At 32.7% G+C, this 15,456-nt stretch overlaps 1 protein-coding gene across 1 annotated transcript; it reads left to right on the top strand.

Annotated features, from left to right (window-relative positions):
• Nucleotides 1–13,780, top strand: LOC139523119 (L-methionine gamma-lyase-like). The gene is made up of 10 exons (XM_071316899.1): nucleotides 1–67; nucleotides 2,006–2,210; nucleotides 4,108–4,266; nucleotides 6,523–6,660; nucleotides 7,638–7,807; nucleotides 8,461–8,572; nucleotides 9,585–9,698; nucleotides 9,988–10,122; nucleotides 10,473–10,618; nucleotides 12,034–13,780. Exons 1-10 carry the CDS (start codon nucleotides 63–65, stop codon nucleotides 12,119–12,121), a joined length of 1,272 nt encoding a protein of 423 aa, XP_071173000.1. The 5' UTR covers nucleotides 1–62; the 3' UTR covers nucleotides 12,122–13,780.
• Nucleotides 13,781–15,456: the final 1,676 nt, after the last annotated feature.

The following is a 15,456-nucleotide window of genomic DNA, read 5'->3' as shown; positions in this document are numbered from 1 at the left end:
ATAGTACATGTGTGTGCAAATACATTTATCAGTAATTAAAATTTTGGATAAATCTGTCCACAATGAGGTAGGGATGTGTCCCGTTATGTTGTTTAAAGTTTCTTTTTTTCCGTATTAGATATAACGCCATGATATAACTTATTTCTATTCACAATATAAAAAAATATATATAAGTGTTTGAAGTACATTTTCGTTTGGTAAATCGCAGTGCAATCGAATTGATAGATTGGCAGAAACTTTGAAATGTTCTTAAATATCTTGAAAAAAATATCTTAAAAAAAATGACAACTAGTTTCAAATACAGCCTGTTGTTGGGTGTACCCTGGATCAGTTTTCCTTTTTTCCTCCTCTTTCGCCCAAAACAATACATTTTTCGCCAATTTCAATTATTTTTCGCCAACTTACAATTAACATGAATATATTTTTAACACTTTGTCCCATTGTTGTATATGATAAGTACTTTTATTTCCAAAATTTCAACAACAATATAATAACGAACTCCATGTTGATTTCAAAGCAGGATGTAGTCCATAAAATCTCACAAGTGATAGATAAAACGTTAAACATTACATAAAATCAATATAACCTTTATTACTACACAATAAAATAATAATAGTGTATGTTATCTAAAGATTGGACGAGTAAACTAAAGTTTGAAAAACCTTTTTGGTCAGTTTGTGTGTCTATTTACAATAGACAATAATGAATTAATAATTCAATTCACATGCTAGCAATTTGATTTCATTTCATGAAAATGTTCCTTAAATAGTTCAACTATGAGGATTTTGGAAGCACATGTAATTGCATAGCGTTTTATCTACCTGTTTAAAAACAAAACCTGTCATTATAGTGGTTAGTATCAGATCTTTGCGAAGGATGATCGATTCTGGTCAACACCCAGAATCAATCACCCCAAACAAAATTTAAACAAAATCCAACACCCTCGCTTTCTGAAAACTTATTATTGATCAGATATATGTGCTTTAACATTTTTCCTTTCTGTTTTTCCTTTTAATCTTTTCCGTATTTCCAACTTAATCATTTAATATCTATGTATGAAAAATTGCATTTGAGTAGATGACCGCCCCCCCCCCCCCCCCAATTTCACATATATACCAACAGTTAGATGAGACGAAAAACTAAATACATGTGGACTTGTGGAGACCTATAGTTGTTAATTTATGTGTCGTTTTTGTCTCTTGTGGGGAATTGTCTTATTGGCAATCATGCTACATTTTCTTTTTTTTTTTATATTTAATGGATGCATATTTACAAAAGCAAACATGATTTGCTGTCTCGGATGCTTTTTTTTTACCCCAGTCATAGATGAATTTAGCCATAATTATGTGACTCATCTTTTATGAAATGTTCTGTTACAGTACGCTTTAACTTTGAGTGAACACACATACCATATTCAAACTCAATCATATGACGTTTCGTATAAAATTGAATAAACCAATGACATTCGGGATTCTGAACGCTGGTACCACATTGCTTAATTAAATTTAAATCAAAATGGTCCATCATTGGAATGTATATTTATCAAAGGAACCAGGCTTATAACTTGTTACGCCAGACGTGCGTTTCGTCTACATAAGACTCATCAGTGACGCTCAGATAAAAAAAGGTTAGAAAGCCAAAAAAGTATAAAGTTGAAGAGCATTGAGGACCCATATACATGAAATACACAATGAAACTTTGATCTAGTCCTTATATAGCTTGTGATCTCTACAAACTGTTCCTACAGACGCGAAGAGAGGTTAATGTCACGGCATGATAGACATACTTATTGCTGTCTTTTATTGAATATCTTTTGGAAGCCTATATAAATGATATGTACAAAATCTTTGTTACTTCGATTTAATTTACCAATTTATTCATGCAAATTGCATTGTAAAGTGTACATCTGCGTAGACAAAATACAAAATACAAGATGAACTTGCACGATTCATGAATGATAATATAACATGTATAAACAAAACCCCTTTTAATTTATATTTTCAAGTCGAAAATGGCAACCACCGTTAACTACTTTAGAACGAGGTTTGAATGGGCTAAAAGTAGAGGATGTTTCTATTGATACGCTGGCAACATCGTCTCGATACGTGTTTGACTGTGGGCCTACTACAGAACCATTGGTTCCTCCGATTTACCACTCCTCGACATACAAACTCAAGTCAGTGGATGATTATCTAAAAATATTGGACCAGGTAAGTATAGATAGTATAGATATGAATAAATTAAGGCTATAGTAGTATACCACTGCTCAATAGTCATATAAATCGGTTTAACCGAAACAAATCTGGGTCACAAACAAGAAACACATTAATTATTAGAGGAAACTAAATGGAACAACAGAAACACTGAATTGCCACAAAAACAAACACCAACATACATATAAACGGACTTTGTGATAATAACTGCCATATTCTCGACTTGGTACAGGACATTAAAAAAATATGGGTTGAACCTGGTTTTATGACTAGGTAAACCTCCTGTTTATATAACAATGTAATGCGATATTTGGGTGATGCGTAAATGAGATATTAGTAGCAACAGAACACAACTAATAACCATAACGCAACTGTAGGATAACACACAGTCTACAACAATAGAAACGTGTCTATTCATACATTTTAGATGTAAATTTATCAATCAACCGGAATCTAAAGTAAACAGAAACATCCAAATAAATTCTGTAAACTGTCATTTTGTTAGGAAACACGGTTTTATCGATAAATTCATTTTGATTTTTAATATGATTGATACCAGAAAAAGAGTTTATACAGTTTATAAAAAAAATGTTTTGTTTATTTTACCTAAAAAGTAAAATCACAAACATACTGAACTTAGAGGAAAATCAATTCGGAAAGTCCATAATCACATGACAAAATCAAATAACAAAACGTATCAAAAACGAATGGACAAGAACTGTCATATTTCTGACTTGGTACAGGCATTTTCAAATGTAGAAAATGGTGGATTAAACCTGGTTCTATAGCGCTAACCTTCTCACTTTAATGACAGTATAATTTTCATTATGAATATCTACCACGACATTAAAACGACGCCATAAAACTAAGGATCTATTCTGAGTTCGGAAGGACTGTAATCATTGCTAGTTAATATTAAATGACACATTGAAAAGATTTGCCTGTCGTTCTACACTCAATGATCTGATAGGTTTATATATTTTTGACACACATAAATTTGTATCCAAGGAATTTTATTTAGAAATATCTCCCATGTTGCTAAATTATATATTCTTATGAATTTAGATACTACCTAAAATGTCTACTACAAAGGAGCCTACCATTTATTTGTTTCTGGTACTTTCTTTTGCTTTTCTTGGTAAAGACATTTTCTTTTTGTGATTTGTTCAAAATATTTAACTGAAGCGAATCTTCATGTTGGCCCCCGTTTTTTCGGTAGTGTTCCTGTTCCTCAGACTAATATTCTGATCGGTTTTTGTTATCGTTTTTTTAACCGTTTCTGTGTTAAATTTTTTGTCATGGTATTGTAAGTTTTTACTAAGCTTGTGATTTTTTAATCCCCCTCATGGTGTCGCTTATAATTTTTAAAGTAGTCATCATAAATTTGTTTATCTATTTCATTGGTTGTAAATAAGATATCGAGGTGTAATAGTAACACAGTTTTTTTCAGACCTTATGGTCGGATAGAATATGTAAAAATATTTTTTAACCTGTTACCTTTTATTGCTGATGGCTATTATTCGTTTGTTTCTCTGTCCTATATTTTCTCCCATTTATCTGTTTATTTTTTGTAACCCTGTCGTGTAATGTTGTCATTTTAATGTTACAATTAACACTGCCATTAAAGCGGGAGGTTTGGCATGCCACAAAACCAGGTTCAACCCACCATTTTTTTCATAAAATGCCCTGAACCAAGTCAGGAAAATGGCCATTGTTACATTATAGTTCGTTTCTGTGTGTGTTACATTTCGGTGTTGTGTCCCTGTTGTGTCGTAGTTCTCTTATATTTGATACGTTGCCCTCAGTCATAGTTTGTAACCCGGATTTGTTTTTTTCTCTCTGTTGCCCTTATATACAATATTTATTCTATTGTGATCCCTCGTTTTTGTTTTAGGGTGGTTACATATATTCCAGACTGAACAATTTTACATGTGATTCCGTTCAAGCAGCTATCAATGTGATAGAAGGAGGAAAGGGTACTCTTGTGTTTAATACAGGGATGTCAGCAATTAGCACAGCTTTGTTCTGCTTTCTGAAGTCAGGGGACCACATTGTAAGTATCTCATATCTACTTCCACATCTCTAATACAAAGCTTGTTGTACTATTCAACTTTATTTCCCAGTTTTTTCCTTGATCATGCATATGAAGGTACATACAGAGATTCATGAGTGCAAACTCATTTGCAAAAAAAAAAAGGAATCAGTGTTAAATAAATGCCAACCTTACTGGATCGGGTGTTTGAGAGACGTATAACCATGTTCAAACAAGTCTTTCGTACAAGGGTGACTTCCTTTTGAGCGTCACGGATGAGTCTTTTGTAGACGAAACGCGCGTCTGGCGTAAATATAAAATTTTAATCCTGGTATTCATGATGAGGTTATTTGAGGTTACAGAGTTTGCACAATCTTTACTATTTAGCTGAATTTGATAAACGATGAAGGTTTGAAATAGATATATTTAGAATATTTAAACTACTCCTCCTCCTCCTCCTACTACTACTACTACTACTACTACTACTACTACTACTACTACTACTACTAGACATTTACGGAAACTGTCATCCACCTACGATTAGGATTACAATTACACTTACAGGTAGCATTTAAATCTTGGGCTTTCTCAAAGAGTAAAAAAAACCCGATTCAAAACAATGTAACGATAGTGCTGTTTTCCTGTAGTTAAACAACGATTTTTTTCTAATATATTTGAAGCAATGTGTTAACATTAATTATTGTATACGGTGTTGTCCAAGTTGAAAATGCTGTAATTGTACGAAGTATGATAGAATGAACTAACATTATTTTTAAAATAAATCTAACATGAGACACAAAATATCGCAATTGTCGTTGCAGTTGCTAGATAGGGACAATTGCTGAAAAAGTCAGCAATACTTTGTGTTAGGAAAGGTGCAATCAACCATAGAGCATGTTAGCATGTTTTTGCTTAGACATATTTTCTCTCTTTTATTTTGTTTTAAAGAGAACGAGTAAATACAGAGGACGGGTGCTTTTGAGCTATTTATTCTTCACGAAATTTCACTTGCCTTTCGGTATAACTTTGAAATCTATTATTGTTCCTGAATAGGGCAAACACTTTTGTCCACGTTTTTGGTTTCAATAGAATAAAATTACAACTATTCAAGAAAAGGAACCCCCCCCCAGTAATCAACTAAATGTCGGAAATGTGTTTTAGACTGTTCGCCAGACTCAGATGAAATGTAAGAATAGGTGTACTCAAATAGTTACACAACTTCAAGATTTATCTTTTCAACAGCAACAAACAAAAAATAACAAACGAGTTCCAAGTTGTTTTTCTTTTATGTAATTATCATAATACATATCTAAAGAATCTTTAAGTATAGATGTGTGTTTTTTTTCGCGGTGTCGATATTTATCTCCCATGAACATGGGTGGCACTGGTATGCTCGAAACATAAACTTTAATCCCTGTTCCGAAACTGGAACTATTTTCATTTAATTCTAAAATAGAGTGCACTGACGAAGCAGGGGTTGATCCAGCCATTTTCAAAAGGGGATTACAATTCAAGATAAAGGGGGAGGTCCGACCTAATGTCCCTATTCAAAAGCATTGATCGGCAAAGCTTAAGAAAAGGGGTGTTCGACCCCCGGAACAGCCCGTGATCTCTAACTGCGACGTTGTTCATCAACACAAAGTTTATACGCAAATCTATTCATTTGTTTGTAAGGGATAAATAATACAAAAGTGTAGCAGCCGAGAAGAAATTGTTAAAACAATCATTATCTTTTTAAATCTGCAAGGCAACAGTTGCGGATACAAAGTTGTAATCGTGCATTACAAAAACGACACAAACATTACTATTTCAAATGAAACAGTTTGTAGAGTATCCTCTGAACAATATTTTTTCTGGTTTTCGTATTCTAACCATTGCATTAAAAGTACCCTGTTTCGCGGGGAAAGTCTATTGCCTCTGCTGATAATATACATATCATACATCTTTCTACAACTTCGGTCCTTATAAATCCTTGTCTTCAAATATTCGGTTTTGTGCGGTCCTGATGGTAAATCTAGAAAAAGCGTCTCGGACACAAGCAATTTTAACGTGTTGCTTTCATCCTTTTTTTGTATAGATACACCATTTGTTATTTTGTATCTGTATTGTTTGTTTGTTTTTGTATTTTGAGATGACCCCTTGTTTTGTCACCTGTAATCGTAAGTCTAAAGTGTAATCCTAGGTATAGACGTAGTTTCCGCAAATGTCTAGTACGAAGACGACAACGACGTCGACTACTACTTCTAATCATAATAATAACAATACTCAACATTTCAGATCATTTGTAATCCAGTATATAGTGGAATATACGACATGGCAGTCAATATGTTTCCGAAGTTCAACATAGAAGTTTCCTTTGTCCAAGCAGGATGTTCTGTAGAAGAATACGAGAAACAGATCAAACCAAATACAAAGGTATATGGAAGAAAAAATGACGCACATGACGATAGTTTTTCGAATACCAATTTCAATTTCCAGCTATCCATACTTCGTAATCAAGGCTGTGTTTCTATAGAGCACAAAACGATTGAAATCTATACAAGTCTACGCAATACCACGAATTAACGATACGACGTGTCTATGAAGCTTATAAACCTAACTCTTATAGTTAACCTTTGTCGAAATCGCATGTCAATCATTATTTTCAAGAACTCATTTCTGGATTTAATTTACTGTTAACAAAATGAGAGTCTGTGTGCTTTTGTGCATCAGTTGACTGCCCTCAGTATCACATGGGTTCATCCCCGGTTATTGAATTCTCGCGATTCTTAATCTTTAGTTTTTCATAATTATATATGTTATATGTTTTTTGCTGCTGGACTTCTGATTGACTGCATTTTGACTACGCCATTGTCTTTTTTCTTCTTCAGAAGTTTTTGTCCATTGTAGTCGTCTTATTTTTTCTGCCATTTGTCTTTTTTAGATGTCGAATCTTATTTGCATTAGAATTGAAAATTTTCTACCGTGTTCGTAGTTGGAAAGTTTCTACCTAATAAATCTAACTCTAAAAAACCGATTTGTATGTTTTGCTAATAAGTCTTTGATGACTTACAGTTTTTCTCCATTTGATATTTTAGTATATCTTAGTTTTGCACTTCCAATTTTAGCTTTTAATCCAGTTTTGATAATGTTTCAGTGAGAAATTATAATTTATTCATTTGAAATGTAACATATTTGAAACACGTACTAATCTATGAAAGATAATTTTGTATAGTATATTAGCAATACCGTCACTTAACCAATTATAAGTATCTACAAGTACAGAGTGTTCATTTTATTTAACTTGTAAACGAAGGGAAGCAACTCTCAGGTTATCAATATAGTCCGATTCTTACAGAAGGCATCTGTTTTGCTTCAATGTAATATACTTTTGAATGCAAAGGTTATTTTAGATGCTGTATGGTGAAACTCCATGTAATCCAAATATGGCTATCCTAGACCTGGAAGAATTTGGAAAATTAGGGAAATCTAAAAATATATTGACAATGGTAGATAGCACATTTGCTGGTCCCTATCTTCAGCCTGTTATTAAATATGGAATTGATATATCTATGCACAGTTGGTAAGTATGCGCAAACATTATAGTAAACTCAAATATTCGATGCTTACAATTTGGTTCGCCAGTTGCGTGTTTTGTCCACACATGACTCATAGGTGACACTCGAATAAAAAGAGTTTGAATGACAAATCAGATACGAAATTGAAGAGCGGTAAAACATGAAGTCCAAAAACAGGGGTATCGAGACAGTAGTTATAAAAACTCATAAAGCATTTCAGGATCATAGCTAAGTACGTCATACACGCATTTTATCCACATAAGAACCATCAGTGGTGTTTGGATAGAAAACAATTGGAGAGCCAAATTAAATACTAGTACATTGTGCGACATTGATCATATTGTCAGAAGCTGGAACAAATGAAATAAAGTTTAAGAACTATTTATTTCTTTTATTACAAACATAGATGGCTTATATAATTCCACAACTTCAAGCTTTAGTGAATAATTGTCCTTCCAGGTTGTCCATAGCTGTTCTTTCGTTTGGAATACACTTTGTACAAGAATCAAACATGTTAATTCTGCATATTTCAATTAATAAGCCTGCAAAACTATTTATCTTACAGTTTTGTCATTCATAAATTAAATGACGAGTAAACATTTTGTTAAATAAGTGAAATTTACCATAATGGTCTTATTAAAGTTCATCTACATTTTAGCACGAAATATTTAGGTGGACACAGCGATTTAATAGCTGGTAGTTTGACATTCAGCAGTGTGGAACTTTGGCAGACAGCGATCAGATACCAAACAACATTAGGAGCCAGTCTTGTAAATGTTTAATTATCTAACGCATTCACTTATGCAGCTGAATGTTTTTAATAATAGTTTTTGATATTGAGTGTAAATCAAAGGAGTAGGTTCAGTAAGACCCCTTTTTGGCCCTAAAATATAGCAGTTTTACAAAGTTGTTAAAATGTAAACTTTTAGTTATTTATTGGACAGTAAAATGCTTCTGCTACATAAATATGGGCTGTTTTTGACATAACAATGCACATATATCGGGTACTAGCACCATAAAGTCATGCTAATTTACTGAAATCTTCACAATTCTAGCATTTTAGTTAAATTTTAGACAGTTTTCAGGTAAAACGAAAGTGGCCGCATTCGTGTTCATCCTTAATATTGAAATGTAAGTTGTATTTTATGATAATACATAATATATATAAAGGTTGAGGATGAACACGGATGCGGCCACTTTCGTTTTTGACAAAAACCATCTGAAAAGTGACATTTTTCGGCATATTTGGTAGATTTTTCATATTTGAGCTTGAATCGGATCGTTTTTAATGACTAAATCAGTTAAAATCTTTCACATAAACTAATTGATTTAAATGAAATAGACACTTAAGTGTTTAAAAAGTGGTCAAAATCTTTCGTCAGATGAACCTGAAATTTGAGGCCAAAATCGGTCCTTACCGGACCTACTCCTTTGAGTATTGAATCGAAATATGCGGATACATATACAAAAAGGCAATACGATACGCATTAACAAGCTACGCACGGGCAATGCACAATGCCATTTTCGGAAATAAGTGCGACATTAACCTAGATAAATAGTAAACATCGACAGCTTTATAGTCCACAAACTGTCACAAAATATCATTAGGACATAAGAGCTATAGTTATGCAGCTACAAGAAGAGATTAATATATTTAGTTTTATTCAAATTGAAAATCTAACTTGTGAACTTCGTGAAAAACGTTATTTTGACCATATATAAGTTTTGTCTTCAAGTGATTTAAAAATGTGTCTGCGTCACGAAATCTGTTCATCATTTTAGTCTCCACATGATGCCAGTTTATTGCTGAGGGGGATCAAGACCTTACCATTGAGAATGGAACGTCATAGTTCAAATGCAATGAAGGTAGCGAACTACCTTGAGAAACACACAAAGGTAAAGTTGATAACTGGTATCATGTTGATGAAAGAATTTTCATTGGGATTAAACATGAATACGGTTTCTTTTGACCTAAAATAAAATAAAAAAACCGATAAAAAATAATGTTTTAAGAATGGTCGTAGAGCAATTGCATTTTTTCGAAATAAATTAGCAGATATGTGTATCTGCAACTACTGTCGAGACAAATATGTATAATATATACATATTTTGAATGGAATGTCGTTACTTGTTTTCGGATATAACTGGCATAATGCAGATATCCTTTGTGTACATCTATTTTCAGATAAATTATGTATTGTATCCTGGACTAGAATCACATCCTCACCATCAGATTGCTAAGAAACAGATGAAAGCCTTTAGTGGTATGATGTCTGTAGAGGTCAAAGGTGGACTGGCAGGAGGTAGAATATTAGCTGAGGTACTATATTAATCAAATTTCTTATCCATTTGTTAGAAATGCAATTTATACCGTTGACAAGAAGAATGGGCAAATTCCTCCTTTAACACAGATGCATGAAAGCAATGTCTTAAAATCAAAAGCTTTATACGAATAAATAACTAACAAAATTAAAGAGAAGAAGAAAAACAGAAATTACACACACATTAAGTTCGAAAAAAAGAATTACAACACCTGCAAAAGCACAGTCTATACCAGAGCATCCATGTATAAAACAGAAACAGAAATAAAAGTGTAAAATATTTTTAGTTTAGAATAAAAAGCTTTTATATTGTCATTTTTATCGCCGTTTATCTTTTTTATTCCCAAAGAATCTAAGGATTGTTCAGCTTGCAGTGTCTTTAGGTGGTGTAGAAAGTCTAATACAACACCCGGCTACCATGACACATGGACCAATGTTAATGTCGGACGAAGACAGACTAAGTGGAGGAATTACAAATGGAATGGTTAGAATAAGGTAAACCCCGTATATCCAAAAGTTGTCATCTTTCATCTTGTGTAAATAAAGGTAACAATGTAAACGTTCACATATTTTTTAATGTGTTATTGTTTATGGTCACTATCTTACCTGTTGAAAGATATAAGATATTGATTTTTGTATGAGGCAATGCCTTCTCGGATATGAAATAACAGTAACGGAACCAATGAAATGGAATTTGATGCGACTGTCTGTACAGTGAGATGTTTAGCTAGTTATAAAACCAGGTTCAATCCACCATTTGCTACATGAGAAAACAACTTAACCAAGTCTAGAATATGCAGTTGTTATCTATTCATTTGATTTATTTGAGCGTTTTATTTAGCCATTTGATAACGGAATTTCCGTTTTGAATTTTCTTCGGAGGTCAATATTTTTGTGATTTTATTCTTTTCGGTACCAGATGTGCATTTTTACAATAACTAATGTCTTGTAATTGATAATCGAGGTTTAAATATTGAAAAGAAATATAACCTTATCAAAGCAATAAAGAACTTATAACCAAAAAGGACACAAAATATAGCTAAATTAGGGTAGGAATCAAATTTTGAACGAGGGAGATATATTTCCTAGTTTCAAGTAGTTTCAAAGATTTTATAGCACATTTTGATAACACGATATCATATGCCAGTACCAGAGTACTAGGTACTTGGCTGCTCATAACTTCTGGGCCTAACAGTCCACAAGCAGAAACATCGATCAAGTGGTAGTAATGAAATTACATATACCAATTATAAAAAAACATATAATAATAATTAATAAAGGCACATCTTCCACACTAAGAAATAACATGAAACAAACATATAATACGCTAAGACAAATAAAAGAGGGAAATAACATAAACACTGACTGTTCCACCATTTCTGCATTAGAAAATGTCTGTACCAAGTGAGGACCATGACAACTGTTTTCGATTCGTTTGATGTATTTTAGCTTTTAATTTTTATATTTGATATGGCATTTTCTGTTTTGAATTTTCATTTGAGTACGATATAATTGTTATTTTACTTTCATTAGCTTCACCGTAAAGTTTTTAACTGAGCGTACAAACAGAAACGCATGGTAGTAATAGTGAACTTCCTTTGCATATAAGTTTTTGTACTTAAAGAGTTACTGTTTTAATATGTTGGTTCGTAACAAATATTACATGGATCACCATATATGATTTTTAATATTTCTTGCTGCTGAATGTTAAATCAACAATTCTACCGCATTTCGCGTTGTATAATAATTGAAATACTACATATAGATAATAACAAGAGAATGTGGTATGATTGCTAATGAGATAACACTCCACCAGTGACTTAATGACGCACAACTTTCATTCGTATTTCAGAAATGTGCGTATATGATTTTGGCAGCTAACACATTTTTTCCATCATTGTAAATTTTAGCATTGGAATCGAGGACCCAGATGACCTGATTGCTGATTTCAAACAAGCCCTGGATAAAATCCCTGAAAGTCTTTGTGCTGAAACTTAATGAAGCGAACATAATGATATAACACATCTGATGATTTTGTGACAATGTACCTTCTTTTTCATAAATGAAAATACCTTTTAATGTAAAGGAATATCTATGTAACATTGCATATACTTGTATAAACAATCTTTGATATCAATGGAAACTGTTAGAAGTTGTTTGCTAGTTTGCATCTGTTAGATTTCATGTTTTATATACGTAATTGTATCGTAATACAGCTTTGGTATCACGTTGAAACACCTAATTGATTTACCCGATGCATGATCGATGTTTATATCGTCATTATACATTACAGGTGTCCTATGATGTCGCATTAATGACATTCTGCAATTTATATAAAATTCGTATGGTATTAATCACATTTGCACAGTAATTTATTTGCTACAACTTTTGAAACTCCATCTCTGTAATACCTGTGATGATTGGGAGACAATTGTTACAAACCCCAATTCAAGCTTATACAAACTTACAGCTATAATCTCAAGATATTGCAGACTTTTCAGACACATTGGAAAAGATGAATAAGTAAAACGTCCTTTCTCAGCCAACAAAGGTCTCAAAGCCATTATATTGGGCAAAATCATTCATCAAAGAACATTTCACTCATAAATACACACCGCCTTTAAATAACGTGTGCCACAATCCATAAATTTTAAATACAATCTTGAAATATTGATGGATTAAGCCGATGACTATGACAGACATTTCTTTTCCGAATGGTTAAAGTTGTAATGATCGTTAATACAAGTTATAATTAGAAGCTAAATGGGTCTTTGAATACACTAGCTTGACGGGTGAAAGTTATTCGTTATGTTGTAACTACATTCCCCTTTTTCCAAATGTAAATTACCGATTAGACCTACTATCGAGTTTATAATAACATTAGCAACACGACTGGTGCCACATGTGAGGCGGAATCTGCTTACCTTTATAGAGCACATAAGGTCACCCCTTTATGTTGGGGTTCTTGTTTGTGAGTTTTAGGACTTCTATGTTAAGATCCTTTATCGACATATTTGTTCGGATATTTGATTTTAATGTAATGTTTTTTATGATCATCGGGACGATCTATTTCTAGAAAATAATATAAAAATAAAAAATTATGTTTTGGACGATTTTATATGCAATGTGCCAATCCTCTTAATTTGGTGTCTTTTATTAATTGGTGGAGAACAAAACTTGGTAAACATGTAATGTCTGCAGTTAGAGTTTTTTTAATAGTAGTTGTTGTTTGTAAGAATTTTTTTTTTTATTGTAATTGCCAATGAGAACGTTTTTTTCAATCAGTTTTTGAAGCTATATCCCAATTCGGTGCTTGATATATTATAAAATCCAATGATATTATCATTTAGACCCAAACCAATGATCTTTCTGTATTTATTCAATCCAATTTTAATCAATTATTTTTCGTGATCAAACACGTTTTGAATGATATTTCGAAAGAGGCGTATTTAAACTTATGACGGTTGAACTGTAAGATATGTAATAGGATGCTTGTGCTTCTTAAGATTTTGATAAATGATACCTTTTAATTCATGGGTTCTTCTAAAACGATAACGGTATTTTTGAGTGCGTGTACATAAATAGCATCCGGTTTCACATAAGTACTGAATATCGTAGTCCGGTTTGTTTTATTTAAATAAATAGATAATTCTGTTAGTTTTGCAATTGATTTCAGTTTTAACATTTCTATAGTGTTTGGAAGATATGTGTTTGGTGTTCCGATACACGAAGAACATTGTCAGTGGTTTTCTGTGGATATATACTTATTGTTTGCTCATTTCGTAGTTGGTGGGATGACATGTCTCATAATCTCTGATAATTTATTAGCAAGTTATGTACAATCCCCTTCCCTTTCATGAATGTGACCTACCGAATTAGACTATTTACCGGATTTGTAATCACATAAGCAACACGACGGGTGCCACATGTGGAGCAGGATCTGCTTACCCTTCCGGAGCACCTGCGATCACCCCTAGTTTTTGGTGGGGTTCGTGTCGTTTATTCTTTAGTTTTCTATGTTGTGTCATGTGTACTATTGTTTTTCTGTTTGTCTTTTTCATTTTTAGCCATGGCGTTGTCAGTTTGTTTTAGATTTATGAGTTTGACTGTCCCTTTGATATCTTTCGTCCCTCTTTTATGTAGACAGCAGGTGATTATAAGCTGGACATACTTTTCCATTTACCACTGGGGTAAAGCTGATGACCGTAACTGCATTCACGGTCATCCCAAGATGTCGGATGAAAAATTAGGTCAGTTTCTGTATTGTCTGTTAAAGTGTTTCTATATCATTTTCTTTACAAATCATACATTGAAACGATGTAAATTTATAAAAGAATCACTCGGAAATCACTAATTACTTCTGAGAAATGTGCATGAAACGGGAAATTCGATTTGAAAAAATCGCCAAGATGACCGTAAATCACAATCGAGATGACCGTAACAGAATCAGCGATTCATAACAAGGCTGACCGTAACTGCTTTTAAGATGACCGTAATTTGTAAATGATGACCGTAACTTTTAAAGGATGACCCTCAATTATAAGAAATATCCGTATTTATATAACTATCTTTTTGTATCAAATGATTAATCGTGTTGGTATACACATATTAATATGAAAGTTTCATCCTATAGGTAGAAGAAAATAAGACGTGCTTCAAATGCAAAGATTACCATATGTATCTTTTTTACAGTAGAGGGTTCAATTTTTAAAATGAATTTGCCAAAAGACATGCGGTGCACATCCTTCAACTTCTCGACAAAAGATTTTTTGTTTGTTTCTGGGATTCCTTTAAATGACATATAATAAATACACATTTTTTAAAATGCCAAAAAATTGCATGTACACCCATTGATATTATATCGTCTTTCATTTTGTCGTGCAAATAAAATAACAGAAATATTTTGAAAATATCATTCGAATAAACTAGTGAAGGTGAGCTCCAGCAAAGTAGATCCTTAAAATAGTATTGTACGAAAAGCGTATCACAAGGCGGAACGTTGTCAATTTGTATATATACAGAAATGTTATTCATACAGTCAGGATTCTACTTCTTCAAAATTATCTCCCCATTACGCCAGTTCATGCTCATAGTCGTAGAAATGGAAGCCATTGTATGGATGACGCTCGGCCAATTTTGCTCTTGAAAACTGATAAATTTATCCACATAGCACCATTACGATCGATCGTTATATGTCAGTTATATTTTAAAATACAAATGTATCTACTAGCTAATGAGCATTAGTTAATGATCTTGTCTGCATTGATTCAACTTAAAAATATTGTCTGTTTGGATGTCAGATAGAATTTTTGAAAATTCTTAAGCATTTAAAA

This window comes from Mytilus edulis, chromosome 5 (genome assembly GCF_963676685.1).
Source record: "Mytilus edulis chromosome 5, xbMytEdul2.2, whole genome shotgun sequence".
NCBI lineage: Eukaryota > Metazoa > Mollusca > Bivalvia > Mytilida > Mytilidae > Mytilus > Mytilus edulis.
This window is presented reverse-complemented; position numbering and strand designations above follow the sequence as displayed.